The sequence below is a fragment of the Apodemus sylvaticus genome, chromosome 9 (assembly GCF_947179515.1).
Source record: "Apodemus sylvaticus chromosome 9, mApoSyl1.1, whole genome shotgun sequence".
In the NCBI taxonomy this organism is placed as follows: domain Eukaryota; kingdom Metazoa; phylum Chordata; class Mammalia; order Rodentia; family Muridae; genus Apodemus; species Apodemus sylvaticus.
This window is the reverse complement of record NC_067480.1, coordinates 113,038,220-113,060,433: the sequence shown is the minus strand read 5'-3', so window position 1 is coordinate 113,060,433 and position 22,214 is coordinate 113,038,220. Positions and strand designations below refer to the sequence as shown.

The 22,214-nt window shown below is 43.2% G+C and overlaps 1 protein-coding gene across 1 annotated transcript in view; it reads left to right on the top strand.

The window, feature by feature from the left end:
• The first annotated feature begins 961 nt into the window (after positions 1-961).
• Positions 962-22,214, top strand: part of Fhl2 (four and a half LIM domains 2) — a 43,919-nt gene continuing 22,666 nt past the window's right edge. The window contains exons 1-2 of the mRNA XM_052193339.1: positions 962-1,205; positions 13,217-13,395. Of these exons, the coding sequence (XP_052049299.1) occupies positions 13,240-13,395 (156 nt within the window). The 5' untranslated portion in view covers positions 962-1,205; positions 13,217-13,239. The remainder of the gene's footprint in view (positions 1,206-13,216; positions 13,396-22,214) is intronic.

The window sequence follows — 22,214 nt, the reverse complement described above, 5'->3', positions numbered from 1 at the left end:
CACCAGGTCTCGTTTCTCTTTCCTTTCTGGCTGACCAGCCACTTCAAATCCTTCCAGTGGCTGCACCACCTCAGTGGTGACCAACTAAATCCATTCATAGACCCACATGGCATCTGTCACCTCACAACACTGACAAGTCACTAACCCAGGCCTTCCTCGCCTCTCCACGCCCACCTTCCACCCTGTCTGCACATGAACCCATTTCTTTGCAGAAGAGCAGATCCTGCCTTTCCTAGGCATGCGGGTACCCTACACCTCCCAACACTGCGCCGAGCAGTGTCTCGTGCCCATACTAAAGGCCAGCTCTGCGGAGGATCTTGACTTATAGTGTGAAGGACACATTAAGACCAGTGTTTTCTTTCTGCCGGGAGGGAGCCACGGAATGTCCAACCGCTCTCTAGCGTAGGACCTTCTCTCAGTGAGCCCCTGGTGGAACAGACTCGTTAATGATTCTCTAGGTCATTGGTTTGGTTCATCCCATGATGGAGAAGTGTCTGCAAGGTAAGGCCCAGAAGACATGCCCAGAAGACTACCATGTCAACGTGTGCACCACACACACATTGTTCCTTCCCCCAAATATGCAAATGATCCACCCATGCTTGCACCAGGCTGTGACCAGGCAGGGACTCCCCAACACGGAGGAGGGTCCTGGTGACAGCAGTCCCATGTCTTTCCACCTTTTGGTGGCAGCGGCTACAGCTCCCTGCACTGCATAGCAACTAGCCCTGGAGCCAACGCCAGGGCGCAGGGAGGGTTGACCTTGTGCACCAACCAGGAAGCGAGGGAAAAGGTTAAGTCAAACAAAAGGTCTATGGTAGCATCAGCAGGGGAACAGATGTTGATCAGCTGCTGAGGGGCGCTCGCCCCTGCGCCTGGTTCTCCTGGCCAGCGCGCCCAGCCAGCCGCCCGAGCGCGTGTGTCCTTATATGGTCAAATGACTCGGCGGGGGTTCTCGAGGGCGGGTGCAGCGCAGGCTGCACTCCGCCCTCTGAGCCGCAGCCGCCACCGGTCCACAGTCCGCTGGGTTCCCCTGGACCCCGGCCCCACCGCGCGTGAGTACTCCTGCCGCCGCCCAGGCCACAGCCCTGCTTGGGACACAAGGATCGCCACCAGACAGCTGCCCTAGGACGCGTGGAGAGCCACCAGTGGCCAGCGCACCCAGACCGCGGGGCGGAGACCCAGGAGACTGTGCAGCCGGCATCAGGGTAGGGACCCAAAACGGAGAGGACAGATCCGGGAAAGAGGAGAGCTTAGCTGGGCAGGGGATACCCAGGGTGAGGACTGGAAATGAAGGGGAGGAAGCCAGGAAGGGAAGGGGAGACAGTGAATCGGAAATGTGGCGGGGGCTGGGGAGAAGGCTTGAGGGGAGGCTTCAGCGAGTTGATCTATGGGGAGGCACCACCTGGAAGAACAGAGAGGACCAGGATCATGAGTGTTGGAGGACCTGAGCCTAGGAGAGCATAATTTGGAAATTGTGGGGAAGGGACCTTTGGTGTCCAGTAGCGGTAGATCCTGCCAGGTGGTGGGAAACAATGAACTGCCCACAGGCCAGCCCCCCAGGGATGAAGTGAAACTGGTCCCTGAAGGCTATGAAAAGGAGGTGACGCACTGGTCAGCACATGGATGGCCAAGCATTTCCTTTGAGAAGAAGTGGGAGTTTGCTTGCGACCACACATCTCGACTAATCCCCCAAATTAAAACCTGAGCCATGGGGTTAAAAAAGAAAAACAACACTTTTAAATGAAAGGAATTCTGATAGATTTCAGTCTTATGGAAATTCTTGAAATGCTTTTTCTGATTTTAAGTGAAGAATTAGCCATATTTGCTCGATAGTCTTCAGTTGTGTCTCTGGAACTCATCAAAGCAGGCATTTTATGAAATATACAGCATTCTTCGGTAAAGCCAACTTGTGGCATGCGCTTTCTCACACATATTTTGGGTAGTAATTAACTACAATTTGGACTTATAGTCGGGAGATTGTCTTCAAAGCACTGCTCTAAATGTGTCTCGTGTTGTGCTACTTTCCTTATGTGTAAATTTTGCATTTATATAAAGAAATCTAAAGAAAGGGTGTTTGTGGGTGTGGCTGCGTGTACAGTGATTGTTCTTGTTGTTTAAGATAACGCTTCTATAGTCAGGAAAGCCTGGAATTTACCGCACCATCCCAGGTAGCCTCAAACTGGTGCCTATCCTGCCTCAGCCTCCGAAGTGTTGCAATTGCAGGAGTAACCACCACATCCTGCAGCTATGGTGATCTAGAACCTCCCCTCAACGCCCTACCACCGTAAAAACCAATCTGCATTAAGTGTCTCAATTCCCAACCCAACTAAAGTTTAATAAAAATAAGACTTAAATCATTTTCCCCTCATTCTTTTTTTTCAGGTTCAGTTCTTCCTAGTTGTATGTAGCGCTGGGGGCCCCGGGTGGGGCTCCTTTTTGTCCTGCTTCCTTGCAGCCCGGCTTCATGGGCTCAGCTGTACCTGGAGCACAGCCAAGTCTATGGTGCCTCAGTTCCCTTCCAGAGAACCAGATAACTCCTGCATAGTATAAGCAGCATGTGTAGATTTTAAAGCCTCTGGTTCACAGATAAAGAACCTGAAATAGAAAGATCAAAGTAAATTTGTTGTACAAAGTTTCCAAGCCTGTAGATTGCGGCCCTGAGAGCCACCTTCAGATAGCTTGGCATCTGAATTCTGACCTCTACTCTCTACTGGGACACATGAATACCAAATGAATATTCTGTTGAGGCTCTATGCTGAATATTTTGACCCAAGATTGATAAATCCCTTCAATACTGGGTGATATCTCAACTGCAGACAGAAATACCCAGCAGGATATATAAAAAGAAAAACAAAAACAAAAGCAAAAATCAAAACCAACCAACTAAACAAACACAACTCAGAAGGCCAAGAAGCCTGGATTCTACCCCTGTATGATGAGGACTGGCTACCTAGCCTGACAGGTTATGTCTAAGTCAGAGTATTGACCAAACCAACTCTTATCAAAGAAAGCATTTACTTGAGGGCTTGCTTACAGTTTTGAAGACTGAGTCCCCTTTCCAAGAAAAGGGGTAACATTTGAAATATAAATGACAAAAATGTCTAATAAAAAAAAGACTTAGTCCATTGTCCTGATGGCAGGGGACATAGTGACACACAGGCAGATGTGGTGCTGGAGAAGCAGCTGGAAGTTCTGTATCGTGATCCACAGGTAGCAGGGAGAGTCTGGCCTGACATGGGCTTTAAAACCTCAAAGCCCAGCACCAGAGACACCCTTCCTCCAACAAGACCATACCTCCTAATTCTTCTAATCCTTTCAAAGAGTTCTACTCCCTGGTGAATATGATCAAACATATGTGCCAATGACATCATTCTGATTCAAACCAGGCCTCAACACCTGCCCCATTTGTAACCAGCTGTGATTTGGATATGATTTTTCTCTGAGACTCGTGTGTTGGAAGTTTAGTTATCGTAGTGTAAGTGTTGGGATATAGGGCCTTTGAAAAGTAGAGTCTAAGAGCAAGAGAGATGGTTCAGCAGTTAAGAGTAATTACAGAGGGCCTGCTTTTGGCTTACAACCCATAATTCCCTGTAACTTCTGCTTCTAGAGGTCTTATATCTCCTTCTGGACTCAGTGCACAAACTCATCAGGTACATACTACACGTAAAAAAATAAATCTTAAGGGAAGAACTCTAGACAGTAGAAGGCTCATCCTTGGGAGGAAATGGGGTTTCTCCATTACCTCAGTCTCTGCTTCCTTTAGCAATGTGACCTCTCTTCCTCTACTTCCTCTGTGAGATCCTTGAATCTCCAGAACTATGAGTTAAGTAAACCCACCTGAACACAAAGCTGCAGAGTTTAGGATTCTGGAAAGTGTTCTTGAAGCTAGCAAATATAACTTGTCATTATACCCAGACTGTGCATCAAACAGGATACGGACCTGTGCTTGATATGAACTTTGGAGCCAGGTGAGCTATGCCATCAGTGGATTCGTGGAAGGAGGTATGCTAGCCTCTGCTGTGGGAAACTGATGTGGGACAGTGAGGCAGAAGCACAGAGAGAAGGACTGCTATCAAAAGGAAGAGGGCGGTTGTTCCTAGAGTGGGAGAGGCTAAAGAGACACGCCAGTGATATGTGTGTAAGGTTGTGGGACTGGGGTTCAGAAGCCAGGCAAATGAAGACCAGCCTGCCAGTGATGTGTACATCAGAGAGAGAGCCGTCTCCTGTTCATACACTAGAAGGCAGTGGTTGAGCCATCTGGTGCCATCTCCCTCCATCAAAAGTAGGACGTACAGACCCCAGGCTGTCTTGTGGAGACGGAATGAGCATGTTGTGAGCATAACTGTTGTGATGGGATCTTAAAGAAGGCTTGGAGATAGAACCAAACTGGGGCTCCTTTAGAGAGCACCCTTGATCTCAGCTTTCCCAGTGATTCACAAGGTAGGAGCATGTTACTTTTGGTTACTCAGTACATTCTCTTGGCTGGATTAAGAAGTCTGAAGCACGTAAAAACAAAATGTATAGAGCTATACTTGTATCTGTGTACTTTAGATTAGAAACTTGATATTTGTTAGCTTTCTTTATTGAATAATTCAAGGATAGATCAGAAGACAGCATTTTGCCTTTTCTTCCTCCCTCAAAATTTATCTTAAAATCCATGAACACAAGCCAGGATTTGTTTTAATTTTTAAGTTTTTAAAAGTTACTAGTGTATATAGAACATATCACCTCACTTTGGCCTCTTCCCTTAGATGCAGTATCCCATGAGGGCTTGTTAAATCAACCATTAAACACACATCTTATAATCTAAAGCATTTGCAATCCAAACATACAGAGGTTGAGCTCAAGTGAGTTCTAGGTAGGTTGCTCTATTTTCAGTCACAGTGCTATCATTTGAACTGGTATTCATTGCTTTCACTGGATTATCTATTTAAACTAAGTCAGCTTGATTAGGCTCCTGTCTGTGTTGAGATCCAGGGTAACACAAACTAAACCCATACAGATATTCTCTGACCAGGTGCCTCTGGGCTTGGGTGGAGTATCATTGATTATAAACACAACACCCACCAGGGAATTTTGCTGATCTCTGCAGTCCATGTCTGGATCTGTACATATTTCTCAGAGCCTGGGAGTGTCTCTTGGCTGCCTTTTTGCTTCTTGACCTAGTCAGGCTGTATTCTGAACTGTGCAGCTGTGTATTTGCTAGATTCAGAGTCCAAACACAATAAGAAAGTTCTCCCTCCTGTGGAAGTAGCAAGTTATCTGGAAGAAGAGATGAAAATAGAGTTGAAGAAAAATAAAATACCTGGATCTGTTATTTCAGAGATTTTTACATCTTCAGATGCCGAAGCATAATTACTTTTGGGTAGATTGTATATATGAAACATTCCACCTTTTCACTCTTGACCTTTGCCCACATTTCTACAAGATATTTTTTTAAGACTTATTTATTGTATGTCCATGAGCATTTTACCTACATGTATGTTTGCACACTGCATGCATGCCTGGTGCCTGGAATTACGTATGGTTGTGAGATCTATATAGGTGCTGGAAGACACACCTAAATCCTTTATAGAAAGTGCTCTTAACTACTGAGCAAATTCTCCAGCACTTTACTAAGGTTTGTTTGTTTGTTTAATTCCCTTGCCCATCTATTCATTTCTTCATTTATTCTACACTTATTTACAAAAGGCCTGCGTGTGTTCCCTGCTGGAGATGTCTCCGTGACATACACTGCTCCCTAACCAATGCTATGGTGATGGACACAGGCAGGCAGTCACACTGTGTATGACTCACGAAAGCACTGCATCTTCACACAGTATTCTTACAAAGAACCCATATCCAAGCAACCAATTTCTTATATTTAATTAGTACCTTTGCTGAGTTGCTTCTTAACATTGAATTCTTAAATCTGTTTTAACAATGGAAAGATCAGCATGATAATAGCAAGGTTGTGTGCCCAGTGCCTGGAATCCTAACTCTAGAGTCATGGGCATGAGGAATGTATGTTTAAGACCAGTCTGGGCTACACAACAAGACCCTGTCATTAATGAATAAATGAATAAATGAATGAATGGAGGAATATCAGCTTTATCCCAAAATGGCTAATTGTAGCTGCTTCTATGTGTGTTGTAGGAAGGTATCTGGAAGGGTCATAGGTTTCTCCTTAGATAGGGTTACACAGAAGGAGTCATAAGCAGTAAGGTTTATAAATATGAAATGTGGTTGACATCCCTTGGGATTTGGTTAAGGCATCTGGGACCTTGAAGGTTTGGTTAATCAACACATGAAACCATTGAGAAGGGTATGGACTCTTTCCCAACACTAACTTTGTGTGGTGGTCCACCTTGTTTCAGAAAGTTGGACTTGAAACTCAAAGGCCTGGTCCAGTAGGCCAAAAACCGTTTTCTACCATGTCAGCTGCTGCCTCGAGCTCTCTCTCAAGACATCTCCCTCATTTAGGCAGAAAAGCAAGAGAAGCGCTCCCTGGCTGCTCTCAACCTTTCTCCTTTCTCTCCATCCCTCTCTCCCTCTGCTGTTCCTTACTCTCATTTATTTTTCTTTCTCTCTGTTTTTCAGTCTTTTCGTAGCCCTAATACTGTCCCATGTGGAAATCCATAAACAGTAGTGTATTTATAAGCCTTGTGCAGGCTTTTGTCATTTTTAATAGTAGTTGAGCCCTAGGCATCCTTGCTTCATTTACCTCTGAACCTTTATTTTGAAAGTGCCAGGAAGCTGGCTGACTGGCAGACACAGACTCTAAGCTTCTCCCAGTGCAGGTAGCTGAGTCTAGCTTCCAGTCTTAAAATCCAGCTTCTTGAAACATCCTGGTTGCTCACAGCTAGAGGGGATGACATCAGAGGATGACTTAATCCTGGGAAGGTTGAGAGAACTCTGGCACCCTATAATTTAAATTTAATTCAGTGAAATAACAAGTCAGCAGTCACACCTCACATTCAGGTGTCTCCCCTGCCTGCTCTTACTTAATCCTCTCAGCATTCCTATGCAACAGGTAATAGGCAGGAATTATATATAACCTGGTGGGAGAGAGAAGAGTTCAGAAATGCAAATGGGTTGTACACAGTTGAGTGAGAAACTCCCAGTCTTGATCTCCATTCTATTGCTGTGAAGAGTCACCTTGACCACGGCAACTCTTACTTAGGAAAGCATTTAATCGAAGACTTGATTACAGTTTTAGAAGCTTTGTCATTTGTGGCAATGAGCATGGTGACATGCATGCAGATCTGATGCTAGAGAAATAACTGAGAATTCTACATCCTGATCCACATGCAGAGAGAGAGAGAGACAGAGAAAGGCTGGGCCTTTTGAATCCTCAAAGCCAAACCCCAGTGGCACACTTCCTCAAACAAGGCCCGGCTTCCTAATCCTTCTAATCCTTTTAAAGAGTTCTAACCCCTGGTTACTAAGCATTCAAATATATGAGCCTAAAGGGAAAACTCTTATTCAAACAACCACACTCCCCTACTTGTGTTTTTGGAGAGACTAGTCAGAACTGGAATTTGGAAGGCAACCTTTAGCTGACATGCGCAAGTCCCTGGGTTTTGAGTCTTACCACTGGGTGTGGACACAGGAGGGTAAGGCAAAATGACCAAAGTTAGATTCTATTAGCATGATGTTATTCATAGGAGGCATAGATCCTGTTTCATCTCCCCTATTTTTACTTGATAAAGTCTCCTCTGTGCAGTAAATGTTCTCTACTTAGTGCTGTGCAGATTTGGGGATATGTGTAAAATCCCACAGTGTACGGTGAATACCGTCAGTGAACTGCCACACAATTCCTCCTCCTTGACTCACGACACTGTTTTTGACTGAACACACCCCTCCCCACACCATCTGCTCATTTTCCTGACGTGTTTGTCCAGCCATGTTTCTTATTCCGTGGTGTGGTCTTCTGTGTCCTTGCCTGCAGCATGACTGACCACTCTTCTTAGCAAAAGTTCTTCCCCTTTAGCAAGGAAGCTCTATGTTCCTCTAAGTTGCTCCTGCTAAAGTCTGTGGGTCTCCACTGAGCTCCTAGCCTGGCACTTTGGAAGTTGATATAAATGTTCTCCCCTCTGACCTCCTTTTGTACCTCCAACCCTTTGTTTGACCTCCATTACATAATTCCAGCTTATTCAATTATTTTTGAATGAGAGAACAACCAGTTAGGTATTTCTTTTTTGTGGGATTTTAGTATGCAGAGCTGCAGGAATTCCTAGCACAGCACTGTGGATAGACTTCCTGATTAAGCATGACATAGGTATCTCTCAGCAAAGCAGGCAGTGGCCAGTCTCATAACCAGTGGCCCACGTTACGGTGTGTGTGTGGCTGCAAACACGAAGTTTTCCTAAAAGGACTTCTGGAGCAGCAAACAGAAAAGCGGCAAGACCTAGTTTTAAAGTTTGGCCTTTAACATAATTATTCTTATGAATATTCTTTATGAATGAAAGGATGAATAAGTTTAAAGTTTCTTGTGATGGTAAAGCAAGCTCCTCTATGTTCTTATCTTGGGGACTGTTGATTTTGACTCTAGAAGACTTAAAGACATTGCATGTTTTCCCTCAGAGATGAGTTTTCTCAAAACAGGAAAGTTACACAATTTCTGGGTTTTTTAATCATCATCATCATCATCATCATCTCTCTCTCTCTCTCTCTCTCTCTCTCTCTCTCTCTCTCTCTCTCTCACATGCACACACACACACACACACAGGGAGGCTATTTGAGGGGAGAAAAGGGGTCAGAGCAAGGGAAAGTGATAAATGATAAATAACAAATATGAACAAGGTGTAATGACACACATATAAAAATATCATAAATAAACATTACTGGATTAAAGATCTTAAAGTAAGACCAGAAACTATTGAAGAAAACGCTTTAAGATACAGGCATAGGTAAATATTTCCTGAAGAAAACTCTAGTAACTCAGAAAATAAAACTAACAGCTGACAAATAGAATCTCATGAAACTGAAAGGCTTCTGTGCAGCAAAGAAAACAGCCAATCAAGCAAAGAGCCTACACAGTGGGATAAGAATCTTGGGCAGTTATACATCTGACTGAGGATTAATGCCTGAAATGTACAAAGAACTTAAACATCTAAACAACAAGAAATCAAATAACTTAGTCAGTAAGAAGGCTAGTAAAGTAGGATGTCAGTTCTTAAAGTATGAATCACAAATAGCCAATAAGCACTCAAAGACATTCAGCCTTAGTACAGAAAATACAAATCAAAACTACGTTAATATTTTATCTCTTATTCTAGTTTCAATGGCAGTCACTAAAAAACAGAAAAAAAAAAAAAAACCCTACCAAAAAAAAAAAGCAACTAACAGCAAATGCTGGTGAGAATGTAGACAAAAAGCAAGCCCTTAGGAGTTGTTGGTATGAATTTAAACTAGTCCAGCTAATATGTAAACCAGAACAAAGGCTCCTCAGAAAACTAAAAATTAATCTGCCGTGTGGCTACCATTGCTGCTCTTGGGCCTTTACCCACAGGACTCCAGCTATACATACCACAGAGACGCTTGCACATCAATACATGTATACCTGCATAAAATTCCATTTACCACAGCTCCAATATAAATACAGTCTATTCATGTATTGAAAACTCCATGTACAATGAATTTATATACTGAAACTAAAAGAGAAAAATACAAAGATAAATAAACACTGATGGTGATACCTGGGATAGGGAGAGCCTAGATTCAACCTTCAACCCCACCACATCTGAAACTCAGGAAGTCATTTAGCACCTCCATACTCCTTACCAAACGACCCTCATAGGCTCTTGTGCGTGAACATTTGGTCCCCAACTACTGGTGGTGCTGTTTGGGGTGGTTACAAAACCTTTAGAAGATGGAGCCTTGCAGGAAGAAGCAGATCACTGAAGGCAGAGTATTATAAGATAGTCCAAGTGTGTGTGTGTGTGTGTGTGTGTGTCTGTCTGTCTGTCTGTCTGTTGTCATTCTGCCTTCCCCCAGCCCCCTGCTTCCTAACAGCAAGTGCAATATGAGTAGCCAGCCTCTCATTCCAGTTCCAGCTAGCATGCTTCCCCTTTAAGATGGACTGGGTCCCCTTCAACCATAAGCCAAACAAATCCTCTTCCCTGAAAGCTGCTTTTTGTTCGGACAAAGAAAAGAAAAAAAATCAAACTCCTGACCAATTGACTTCTAGTTTCTAGATGCTAATTTATACATTGTGGCAGAGAGGAGGGACACATAAAAACACATCTAAAGTAACAACAGTCTCAAATTCCAAATTCTGGGGTTTTCCTCCTTTTTCTTTCTATTCTTCACTTTTTCCAACTAGGGGGAAGCCAACTTGTTGGCAGTGGTCAGAGATACGAAGATGCCTTATGGAAGGTACATATCTGTTATAGGCTCCAAAAACCTCTGGAAAATATCTCTACCACACAAGAATAGGAGCTCACGCAGTAAGAGTCTTAAGTAATAAGACAGTCACATAAAAATGTATATTCTATTTTGAAAAATGATCCAAACTGATCTTTAGAAAAGCAGCTTTTAGCTACTTCCTGCTGTGGTTTCCTGTTATTAATGTGTATGTTTCTTTTTGTTTAGTATATTCTATATTCACAGGAATAATTACTCAGTCACTGAAATAAATATGACACAAGTATATAAGAGTTTTAAAAAAAAAACAAAAGAGAAATCTGTTATTTTGTATGTTCTTTAAAAAATTAACTTTTAGACGAGCACACACTAGTGTATATGTCTTACTGTGTTTCTACCTAATGAGGATAGTTCCTAATGCGCTCTAGCTGACTGGGGCAGAAGAAAGGAGGGACCTCTTAGAAAATAGAAGGGACAAGGCAGGATAAATTCAACCATTATGAGAAAGAATTCCATGGAATTGGGCCAAATCCTGCAGAGCAGAATGCAGGTCATCGGGTCATCCAGCTGGGGCCTGGGGTCAGTAATGGTAATATCTGACACTGGATGACCTTATACTTCAAATGGACGTGCAAGTTCTGTTGATTTTTCTAGGTTATACTCTTAGTTTTTTTTTCCTCTCCATACTTGACCTATAGAATCAAAGGAGATGGAAAATGCAAGCATGATGACTGGAAAAAGAAGCAGGTGCCCCTCCCTCTTGTCAGATACAGACAGAGCATTTATGCAGATAACTGCAGAGCTTGCAAGATAACCTTCTTTCCACAGAAAGGCTGGTGCTTATCCAAACCAGGAATTAAGATGGGAGTTACTCAGTTAGGTGGTTCTTGGGAGAGCCCACAAGACTCCCTTTTTCCCATAGACATTTTTGAATTAAGGTTTTTCCATTCATAAAATAAAAATGAGGTAGTTGTTCTAGATGATCTGGGGATTCTTTTTTCCCCCCAGTTTTCAAGACCCCTGACTACACAGTTAGTTCACTCTCCATTGTCCCTCTGTTCCTGTGACTGAATAGGAAGTGACCTCACTCCACTGCTAAATGGCAACCATAAATGGAAATATATATCTATATATGTTTGAAGGCTGACGCTCCACCCCCAGATGAAGTAAGTAAGCAACCACATTCAAGGGCAATGACTGAAGACTTACAGGAAAGCTTACAATCTGCCAGCGTAGCTGCTACAGCAGATAGCCTCAGCCAAACAGCTATCCACACATCATGTTTCAGAGTAATAGTTCAAGGGCTCACGAGCCTCATCTTAGGATAATGTCACAGGAATGTCCAGACAGCATTTTCTTCAACTCCAGGAAGAGTGATTTAGAAGGAAGCATCTTGACACATGTGTCCAGCTGCATGTTTTGTGCTCTTGGAAGCAAAATATTCTATAAACACAGACATGAACCAATAACAAAAGCTTATAGTCATTGCAGCTTTGGGTATACAAGGCATCAAATTAACAACTACTATCAAATTTAATGTAATCATAAACCAGACAGAAACATTTTATTTGCATCAGACAGACAAATTCTGGGAGTTCACCCTTGAACGACTTGAAATGATTGGAAATTGAGTTGTTTGCTTAGAGTTTGAAATATTGTTTAGTCACACAGCTAGCTGGTGCGCCTGTTAATGATTAATAAAACTTTGCACTTTTAACACATCAGTTATTACCAATTAAGAAAAATCTCCTGGAAAAAAAATCAAGTCTAAAGTTTTAATGTGGGGGTGATGAGATGGCTCAGCAGTTAAGAGCACTGACTGCTCTTCTGGAGGTCATGAGTTCAAATCCCAGCAACCACATGGTGGCTTACAAATATCTGTAATGAGAAACAAACAAACAAACAAACAAACAAACAAACAAACAAACAAAAAACCTATGCCCAGAGTGAGCAGGGGTCAGAACAAGAGGGAGAAAGGAAGGGAGAAAATTTAGTGAGCCTTTTTTCACACCAGGATGCAAGAGCAGACTTCTTGTATCAAAATAGTCTTAAAATGAGTTTGAGGGATGATGGTTTAAGGTGGGAAGGTTCAAATCAATCGTTTCCTTTCTTCTACGCTACAGAACATCCTTCTCTCTCCACACTGCGCACTCATCCTGGAAGAATGTAATATGTCTGGCAGGGAGACACATTCTTGTTCCCCCTTTGCAAAGCTCGAGGTGCCTTCTGGGAAGTCCTTGGATAGTCACTGCATTCCCAACCGTGTGCTAATCCCTGTTCTTGGAATCCAGCCTTTCTCTTTATCCTGTTCTTTGGATATCTGGAGGACTGAAGCATGGAGGAGACCTTTCCACGCAAGAGAAATGACTCCCTAAAGGAAGCTGGCAGTCTCTCGTGTATATCTTACTTCCCAGTGCAGACTTAGGCCAAGGCCAATACTCTCCTGACTTCTGACTATAGATTTTCCTGTCAGATACCTTTCCCCTGTGCCACTGTGCTTTCTTCCTCTTCAAACTCATGAATCATAAAGGAGAGTCCATGGAAAATATTTTTATAGAGATAGACATATTGTTTCAGTGCCTGCCTTTCTATCTTGAGGGCAGAGAGACAAGGTAGGGTCATGTGTTAGAAACCCACACACAACTCAGATCGAGTGGAGGCTCTGCTGCTTTTTCTGGGATCTGACATTCTGATCCAGTCAGTAATGACTGATTAATGAATAGAGTCCATTTGAACAGAAAACCTCACCAGCTAAAAGGGGTCTCATGAACATTTTGAGCACTGAAAGTCTGTCCGCCCACTGACTTCATATGCGTGGTATCTGAAGTGACCCTGAGTCCTGTTGGGCTTTCTCTTCTTTTTTTCACAGGTTGTTGAAAGACGGGGATCAGCATGACTGAACGCTTTGACTGCCACCACTGCAATGAGTCTCTGTATGGCAAAAAGTACATTCTGAAGGAGGAGAGCCCACACTGTGTGGCCTGCTTCGAGGAGCTGTATGCCAACACCTGTGAGGAGTGTGGGACGCCCATTGGCTGTGACTGCAAGGTAGCTGCCTTCCTGCTGACCCTTAACAACTTCCTTTGGCCTTCCAAAACAAACAAACAAACAAACAAAAAACAAAACAAAACAAAACAAAAAAACCCAGCTAGTTCTCAGCTTCCTGGTCCTTATCTACCAGTATGCTCTGTCTTTAAAAACCCCCTTTGGTTTTCTTAAGCAGGGCATAGCTGCTCTCTCTATGATCTAGTCTCTAACCATCAGACGAGTGCCTTGTCAAGCTGTGTGCTTCGTGTCCTAAGTCCACTCTCCCTGTTCTGGTTACTGGAGCCCTTATCTAACCCCACCCTTCCGGCCAATGGTAAAACCCTCTCAGAGTGGCACTCTTTTGCCCCTTCTGTTTGTCTCTTGGTGACTAACAGGGAACAGGTGCTGCTTAGTCAATATTTGATGAGTGAATGTATATATGCATTATCTAGTCAGCTCCCTAGATAAATTAGGCAGAAAAGCAGCGAAGTCCTTGGGGCACAATGGGCTCTTTTCCCTTTGGGTAGAAGAATGGGGTTTGTATTTCGATTATACATTGAAGGGACCAGCAGCTCTCCACACGTGGCACAACGTGGTTGACAGAAACCTATTCATCCCTGCTAATTGACCAGTGATGACAGATCACACATAGCCTAACCCGTCACACCAGGGAGGATCTGTCTTAGTTAGCTCTCCTTCAACATGACCACAGACAAACAACTTCTAAGTCATATACTTTGGCTCAAAATGTGAGACTTTCCAATTCTTGGGTAGTTGGCATTGTCACCTTTCGACAACACACCATGGCCCGAGCATATGACAAAGAAAGCCTCTCCCCCTTATGGTAGTAAAGAAAGCAACTGAGATAGGGTAGCACTGGGGCCCAATAGTCCCCTTAAGAACACATTTCTGTGAATGCCCCCACCCAGGCTTCTTATCCTGAAGGTTCTACCTTCTTAGCAGCTCCAAGCTTGAGATCAAGGCTTTAACCGTTGGTGACACATCTCAAGCCCCAACTGTACTGGGGCCCATGCAGGATTCTTGATATCTACCTGCAAATTCACCCCTTGATCACTAAAGAGCCATAGAACTGATTTAAAAATGGAGCCACTTTGGAGTCCCTAGGGAATTCCCAGTTTATAGCCTCAGAGGAAACTCATGACATTATCATCCTTGTGTTGTGTTATTCCTGTTGTTAGCACTTTGTATTCCTTTGGGATTTTTAATTACTCTCCTCCATGACTGTAAAAATTGATACATAACTTGCATCTGTCTCAGGCTCCGTGTGCTGTAGAGACATTCTGCCTTGTCCAATGCATTCTCTTTACTCACTCTTTTGTTGTCTGTCTCCTAGAAGAGAGTAGTCAAGTGGGTGTAGCAATCATTTCTGTTGCTAGGTGTCTAAGTATTGAGGAAGAATTTCTATCTGCAGAGAGAAGCTTGTCTGGGCAGAAATGAACAAGGTGGATCTGGGTCACTCAAAACCAATCAGCAGCCAGGTGGCTTTAGCTTCAGAACAAGAACGTTATGTGGAGTGTTAGAGGAAACTTAGCAGTTGTGCCAGACAAATTTAAAGTGCTCAGAGGTTTGGCTACTATAAGCAAACAGCTGACCTGACCCATCTCAAATTTCCTCCTTTCCTCTAGTTTTTACTGGTGTAAGTCATGTTCCAGGGGATAAGTGCTGTTAGTTTCCATGTTAGCTTCTCACGTCACTTTTATCGAGGCTTGTATCAAATCAGTTATCATGGTTGGTGCACAAGGGAAAACTGCCGGCTGTATGATCTGAAAAACAAGGTGTGAAAGAGGCAGGAGCCAGAGCACCACAGCCCTCTTTAAAACACACTCTCGGTATCTAACGGTCTCTCTGCCTTCAAACGTTTCCACTGCCTCTCACTGAGATCTGAACTACACAGGACTGTGGAGGAAACCTCTGATCCAAACAATAGCAATCTCTTCACTTCTGTTATGGGCGAAGCATAAGAGCTCACTGCCAGACAGTCTCGTTGCTTTCTGTTTAGGTGTTTCATAAACAACTCGAACTCCAACCGTTACTTGACCCCTCTGTGCTCCTGTCCACATCTGTGAAGTGGAAAATTGGCTATCTGCTCAGTGGGCTTATTGTGATACGCGTTCTCTCACATGAAGTCCTCACACTGAATGGCAGCTGGGATGTTGTAATCCCCAGGCTTCTGTTTTCCTCCAATTCCTTTTCTGTTCTTTATGTAATGCTTTCTATAACACATGCTTCTCAGAAGCCTCACCTCTCTATCAATTTTCATGGAGAAAATATAAGTAAAAAAACAATATCCATATGGAAGACAAACTCAGAAACAAGAAGTATTTCGTAAAAAAATTTTATCTAGGTAAGAAATGGTTAAGTTGGATAGAGGTCTACATAGTGTTCTGAGGAAGAGCTCCAGTTTAAAGGAAAAAAATGTGCATATCTGGGACTAGTCATCCTTGACCAATGGCTGAAGTAAAAACAAGACCCAAGTCACTTATCATTTCTCCAGAATGATTTAATGGAAAGACCCCAAAAGCCAGTCTTGCTTCCAGAGGCATTTTATGCACAAATAAACAAGAGCCTCTACAGGGGCCAAAGTCAACAAGACTGCTGAAGGGGTCAGAAGCTAGCGCCCTGAACTTCTCAACCCGCATCAGCGACTTGAGATCAGAGGGTGGGTCCTGCTCTGTGATTTTCCTCATTTGGGAACAAAGAGATATTGAGTTCAAGCAAGACCTTTGCAGTAGAGCACTTACACTGTTTGCTGTGGGTTTCTTGATTGGCAAATGTAGTTAGTTGGCTTTGAGGAGAAAGAAGTGACAAGAAAATTTCTGCTCCTTCAGGAAGTAAAGCCAAAATTTACTACAGGAAGGTGAGGGGCTTAACTGAGCTGATGGCTACTCAGTCTTGTTAAAACAGTGCAGCCACCACAGACAGTGCTCAGCTCTCTGGAGGACACACTTATCTGTAAAATTTTAAGATATACTCATGCCTGTGGGAAGTGGATTAATTTTGAAGTACTGACTAAATGTTAAATGAGATAGATGAGTCTTGCCAACTGTCTGTGTATACATACATTTATTTGATTGTCCTTGGGCAGTCACCTAGATATCCTCCTCTTCTCCATTCACCTGCTCCTTGGAAATACCATGATATCCAAGAAAAGATCTATGATTCTGACTGCCAGTAAAGTAGTTGAGAAATCACAAACATAATTTTATCATCCTCCAATACTATATATCCTTCTTAATTTGTCTTGGATACCAGTAGATGTTAGCAAAAAATCTTTGTATTGCGTATAAAATTTTTTTTATCATCCTGAGTTCCGAACCTCAGAAAATCAAGAAAAAGAAACTGCCCATAGAGAACTATGCATTTGAAAATTAATAACTTTAAAAGAAAAGGGCCTCAGATGGAACAGACTGACTATTCCATGTCTCTGCAAGGGAAGTCTGATGCTAGGTAGGCTGTCATATACCGGTTGACTCTGAGAGGGGGCTGTGAAGAGAGCAGTCATAGTAAAGAAAGGCTGTAGAGGAAAGCTAGCAGCCAAGACTAAATTTAAAACTTAATGCCTGCTGTCAAGTTACTTGGCCCTGGCAGTTGAAAATTACTCTTTTGCATAATCTAAGTCCCTCTAGGCCTGCCCACGGATAAGGACTTTTTCATCCCATCTTATGTAGCATCCACTGATCCTTAGAGGAGTTGAAGGTCTTACTGAGAATTGGAACTAGAAAGTAGTAGAGCTAGAGTTGGCTTGGAAGTTTCCTAGCCAACAACCTATGCTCCCTGCCCACCTGCAAGAAGCCTTGGATATGGTCTTCAGGTCAGATAAGAACTCTCACTGGTCAGTCCTGTGAATAAGAGATGTTTACCATACATCTGCCAACTGACCACTGATGGAAAAGGACTTGTCTTTCTCCTGGATCCTATCCGATGGCAGTGATATACACAGAAATGGTGCTGGATTTGCTGTATAGTTCCTGTCCAGCTTCCTTGTATTACTGAGACAAACTCATTGTGTCCCATGTCCCTGTCCACCACAGTATGCCAGTTATTGAAATAGTGAGCTTCTTAATAGAGTTTATTTCCACAAGCTTGTGGAAACTCAAGAGGAAGTCTCAGGTCCTCTCCCCGGGGCAGGATTGGGATATTTAAACAGGGAGTAGATGATTGTATCAAACTTCCTAACTTGTAGCATCAAGTCCCTTACTCAGGCGTTACCTCTACTCAACTAAAAGTGAAGCATTGACAGCAAGTGTGATCTGGATGGTTGATTCAGGAACAGGAGCACATACATGGACTACTCATTGGCTTTACGAGTCACTCAAGCAGCACACATTGATGTGGTGATGGAATTGGTACAAATCTTTCCCATCAGAATACATTTTCTCACTTAGTGCTGGAAGGTTTTTAACAGAGAATCTAGAGGGTCTTGAGTAATGTGTGAGCTCTAAGATAGACTCTGACTCTTACGTATTCAGAGAAGATCTAGATATCCCTATCCTGCTCTAGAAAGTTCTTGAGCACCGAATAGGGAACTGTTAGAAAAAGGCCATGTTCCTACCGACATGGTGCAGGCCATTTCTCCAGCTCTTCTAGAACCTTCTCTGGTAAGAGCACTGCTCCATTCTTCCTCTCACAGCCTTTTGCCAACTTGATGCTTAATATTTGGGATGACTTTCAAGTTTTTTTTCTTTCAAAAATGTAAGATCTTGTGTTGGGTGTGGTGGCTCATGCCTTTTATAATGATACTCCAGAGGCAAAGGCAGGTGTATGGCTGTGAGATCAAAGCCATTCCAGTTTACAAAGCAAGTCCTAGGCCAGCCAAGGTTACCTAGTGAGACCTTGACTACAAAATAATAACAACAATAAAATTTTGAAAATGTATCAAGTTAGTGCTCTCCAAACTAGGATGTATTATTATTGTTGTTGTTGTTGTTGTTGTTATTATTATTGTTGTACATGTGAATATAGACAGATGTGAGCTATTGTATATTTGTATAGATATTAGAGGATAACCCTCCTAGGAGTCAGTTTTCTTCTGATTTGCAGGACCCAGGGATCAGTCCTGTACGCAAGCTCCTCTATCAGAGGGGCCATCTCTTGGCCTGATTTCTCTGTTCTTAATGACCTACCTTTATACATTTTTCCATGTAGATTCTGTTCACAAAATTTGAAATGAGCACAGATATGGCGGGCACAAAAGTTATACTTGTCCTAGGTGACATTCCAAGGTTCCTGGTGGACACTCTTAGTTGTGATTTATATGAGCAGCAGGATACCTTATAGTCAGCATGGTAACAGGTCAGCTGCTAATGGCTGCATAGACAGTGTGAATACTGCAGACGATAGAATGATTCATGACACATATGGGACAAAGTGGGATTCCTTGAGACTTTGTCATGCTCCTCAGAACATGTTGCAACTTAAAAGTTAAGAATTGTTTATTTCTGGAATTTTCCATTAATAATCTCATCTTGTGGTTGGCTATAGGTACCTGAAAGTATGGAAATTAAAACTGTAGTAAAGGGTGAGTATTGAATTTATCTGGGCAATCTTTTCTTTGAAAAAAAATACACTATATTTAAAGGAAACAATAATTCAGAGCCTTCAGAGTAAGGAATAAAGCTGATTGACTGGGTTCTATAAAGGAAAAAAAATCTCTTTGCTCAAGAACACCCCCTCCCCCGACAGCATCCTGCCCTGCACCAGCGTCCTGGTGTGTTCTCTGGGACAGTGTGTGACAGCCAGTCTTTCTCCTGCTATCCTTCATTTCTCCAGACTTCATTTGCAAGGATCTGAAAGAACCAAGTGCAAACAGGATCACCCTGTAGCCCCACAGCAGAGAACATCTTTGCAGCAAGTCAGGCCTGACTGATGAGCAAATCCACTCACACTGAAATCAGACTGCTTGAGAAGCAGTTAGTTTGGGGACATGACAGCCAAGCATCACCTAGCCTGGGTGGAAGCCATGCAGAGGACATGGAAAGGCGGTTGGCGGCCACAGGGACCCCGCTGCCTAGTGGTACAGCCCCTCAGGTCAGGGACGCTCCCAGGGCTCAGCTGAAGTCCTAACAAGGGCACATTTGGAGGCGAGCAACAGCACGTCCTTCATGAGAGGTGTTCTCAAAGTGAAAACTATCGTCTGAAGAGAAAAGTCTGTGCTGTTCTTCCATGTGGATCATAGTTTACTGAAGTTTATGACCTTCCTGTGAGCTCAATATCAGCCTTAGTGGTTTTGTTTTTGTTTTTCTGGGAAATATAAACTGTCCTTTCCCTTCTTTTTCCAATCTCCCTAGAAAACTTCTCTGTGTCTTTATCTCTGCCTGTGTTTCTCTGTCTCTCTCTCTCTGTCTGTCTCTGTCTCTCTCTGTGTGTGTGTGTGTGTGTGTGTGCTTGTCTGTCTGTCTGTCTGTCTTCTTTTTCCATTGCTGAGGTGAGCATGGGACTTTATTCATGCGAAGCCAGTTCAAGCTACCCTGCCCCTTAACATATTGTCAGTGGTCGTGACATATTATAGTCCTCCTCAGTATGGTCCTGGAAGAGACTGTGGGTGCAGGATCTCTTTAAAAGGGATTGAGCCTCTTATACAGAATAGTACAGCATTTGCATATAACCACACACAGCCTCCAGTATTCCGTAAACTGACTCTAGATGTATTGTGAGTATATAGTATTTGTACTCACTGCAGTACAAATACTACATAAAGAATTGGGTTGTATTATTTAGAGAATATTAGCCCCCCCCCAAAGTATGAATGTTCAATACAGATGAAATTTTAGTTTTGAATCTTTGTCTGCGGTTAATTGAATCCAAGGATTCAGAATCTATGCATGTTAAAGTCATGTGTATGAAACAATGTAGAAAAAAATGAACTAGTCAAGACTACTAGGCATGAAGCTAATCATGAAAAGTAAAGTTCTGTTCAGAGCTGTGAATCTGAGGAATGGAAAGATAACTTGTCACTGGATCTTCATGATTAATATTTGGCAGACAGTGTCAAGCATTGGTCAGCTTTGACTTAATTTTTGAGTGGTATTTTTTAGACTGTCTCTGGACCCTGGGACATCCTGGGACTAAGACTCAAGATACTGAAACCAAATGGGCCTGGAAGCCTCTCTGTGCTCTGCTATCTCGGTCACCATCTTCTCACAGAAACCCTTTGCCACATCCTGATTAGTACAGAAAGCTTGGAGACTAGGTGGAAGCTAAGGTCAAGTGACCTCAGACTCAGAAGAGCCCCAGGAATTGCCCAGTGACCTCATCAGTGAGGCGTGGCTTTCAAAGAAACGCAGCGGTTCTGTGTTGTCCAGGGCGCCGGCTAGGCTTTCACAGGGCTTGTGAAATGTGTGGTCTGTGAGCCGCTGAGCGGATGGAGGTGTAAGAGTGCTGGAGCTAGCCCAGGCTGGGTGAACATGCCAGAATCGATTTGGAAAGGGTTGCCACCTTAAAAAAAATGGAAACACAGTTTGTTGAGTCAGTAAAGGTGAAAATTTGGGGGATGGGGATCGGGGGAATGCCTGGGGAAGCATAACTTTTTGTGTCCCTGTGTCAGGTCTGCTTATGAATAGACATAAAGCTTTATCTCAAAGGGTTATTGTGTGACTCAAATAGGCAGGTTGAATTTAGAAACATATTTTTAGATTGTACGAACCAAAGGAAGTTTAAAAGCACTATACAAAATTATCAAGTGCTGGAATTCTTACTGTGGAGCTTATAAGATGTTAAAATTTTTTAATAGGGTGTGGTAGCTCATGCTTGGAACTAGAAGCCTAAGAAAGAGCATGCTGAGTTTGAGGCTTGGTCTCTCCAATAAAACAAACAAACAAAACAACAAAAATAAAACAAAAAAACCCAAGAAGACCCAGAAAGAAAAACTTCTGATTTTCATTAGCATCTTGGTGTGGAAATGTAGTGTCAATGAGGGATACTTTGAGGCTACTGCTTCATGACTGACTGTGAGCTGGCATTCACTAGACACTTTCTATGTGGCAGAAGCTGCTGCAAGCACTTCTGTTACTGTTCCTGTCACGGCCAATAGCAGGCATCTTCCTTCTGGATTTTCAGTGAGAAGTTGAGAGGTTGGTTCTTGCCCTTAACCGTGCAGCTGATAGGTAGAGGATCAAGGGTATAGTTGGTCTGGCTCTTGGGCCCCTGAGCTTAATTGCTGAGTCTCCTGCTTCTGTGATCTCAAAGGTACCCTGCTCCCACCCAATAGCATTAATCATGTAAGGCATGTGACACACATGAGGCCTTTCGGCTGCCTGCACATCACACATACTCTGATATTAAGCCAGGAAGTTCATCACCATCTCTAGCTGGAACTGGGAAAGGACCAGTCCCATTCCCCCCTTTACACCCCCATCTCCAGGTACAAGCCTGCTTAGTGGTAATTTTCTTTTTGGTCTACCACTGAATTCAGGCATATAATCGAGGTTGACATTTACCTTCAGAGAAAACATTTTGTGGGTGTCCATGATTCTCCAAAGAATGATACCCCAGACTCAAATAGTATGCAAATATAAAGAGTGTTTTATTCTGTAGAAGTCCAGCGTGCTGGGACCTCTCATTACTAGGTACATTCCATTACCAGGGCGTGGAGGTTGGAGACTGCTGCTGAGGACTTAGCTGAGGAAGTCTGGAAAATTCTGCTGACCCATTGTCCTTGCCTCAGGCCAGGTATTGGGGCAGCCTCTGAGGCCTGGACTTGCCCAGCTCTTGGAAACAGAGATTTAGGTCTAGTCTCCTTTACTGCTAATTTGAAGCCTGTCATGGAATCAGGCTAGCCTTTTCAATTTCTGTCAGAAAGGTTTAAGAATGATCAATATGCG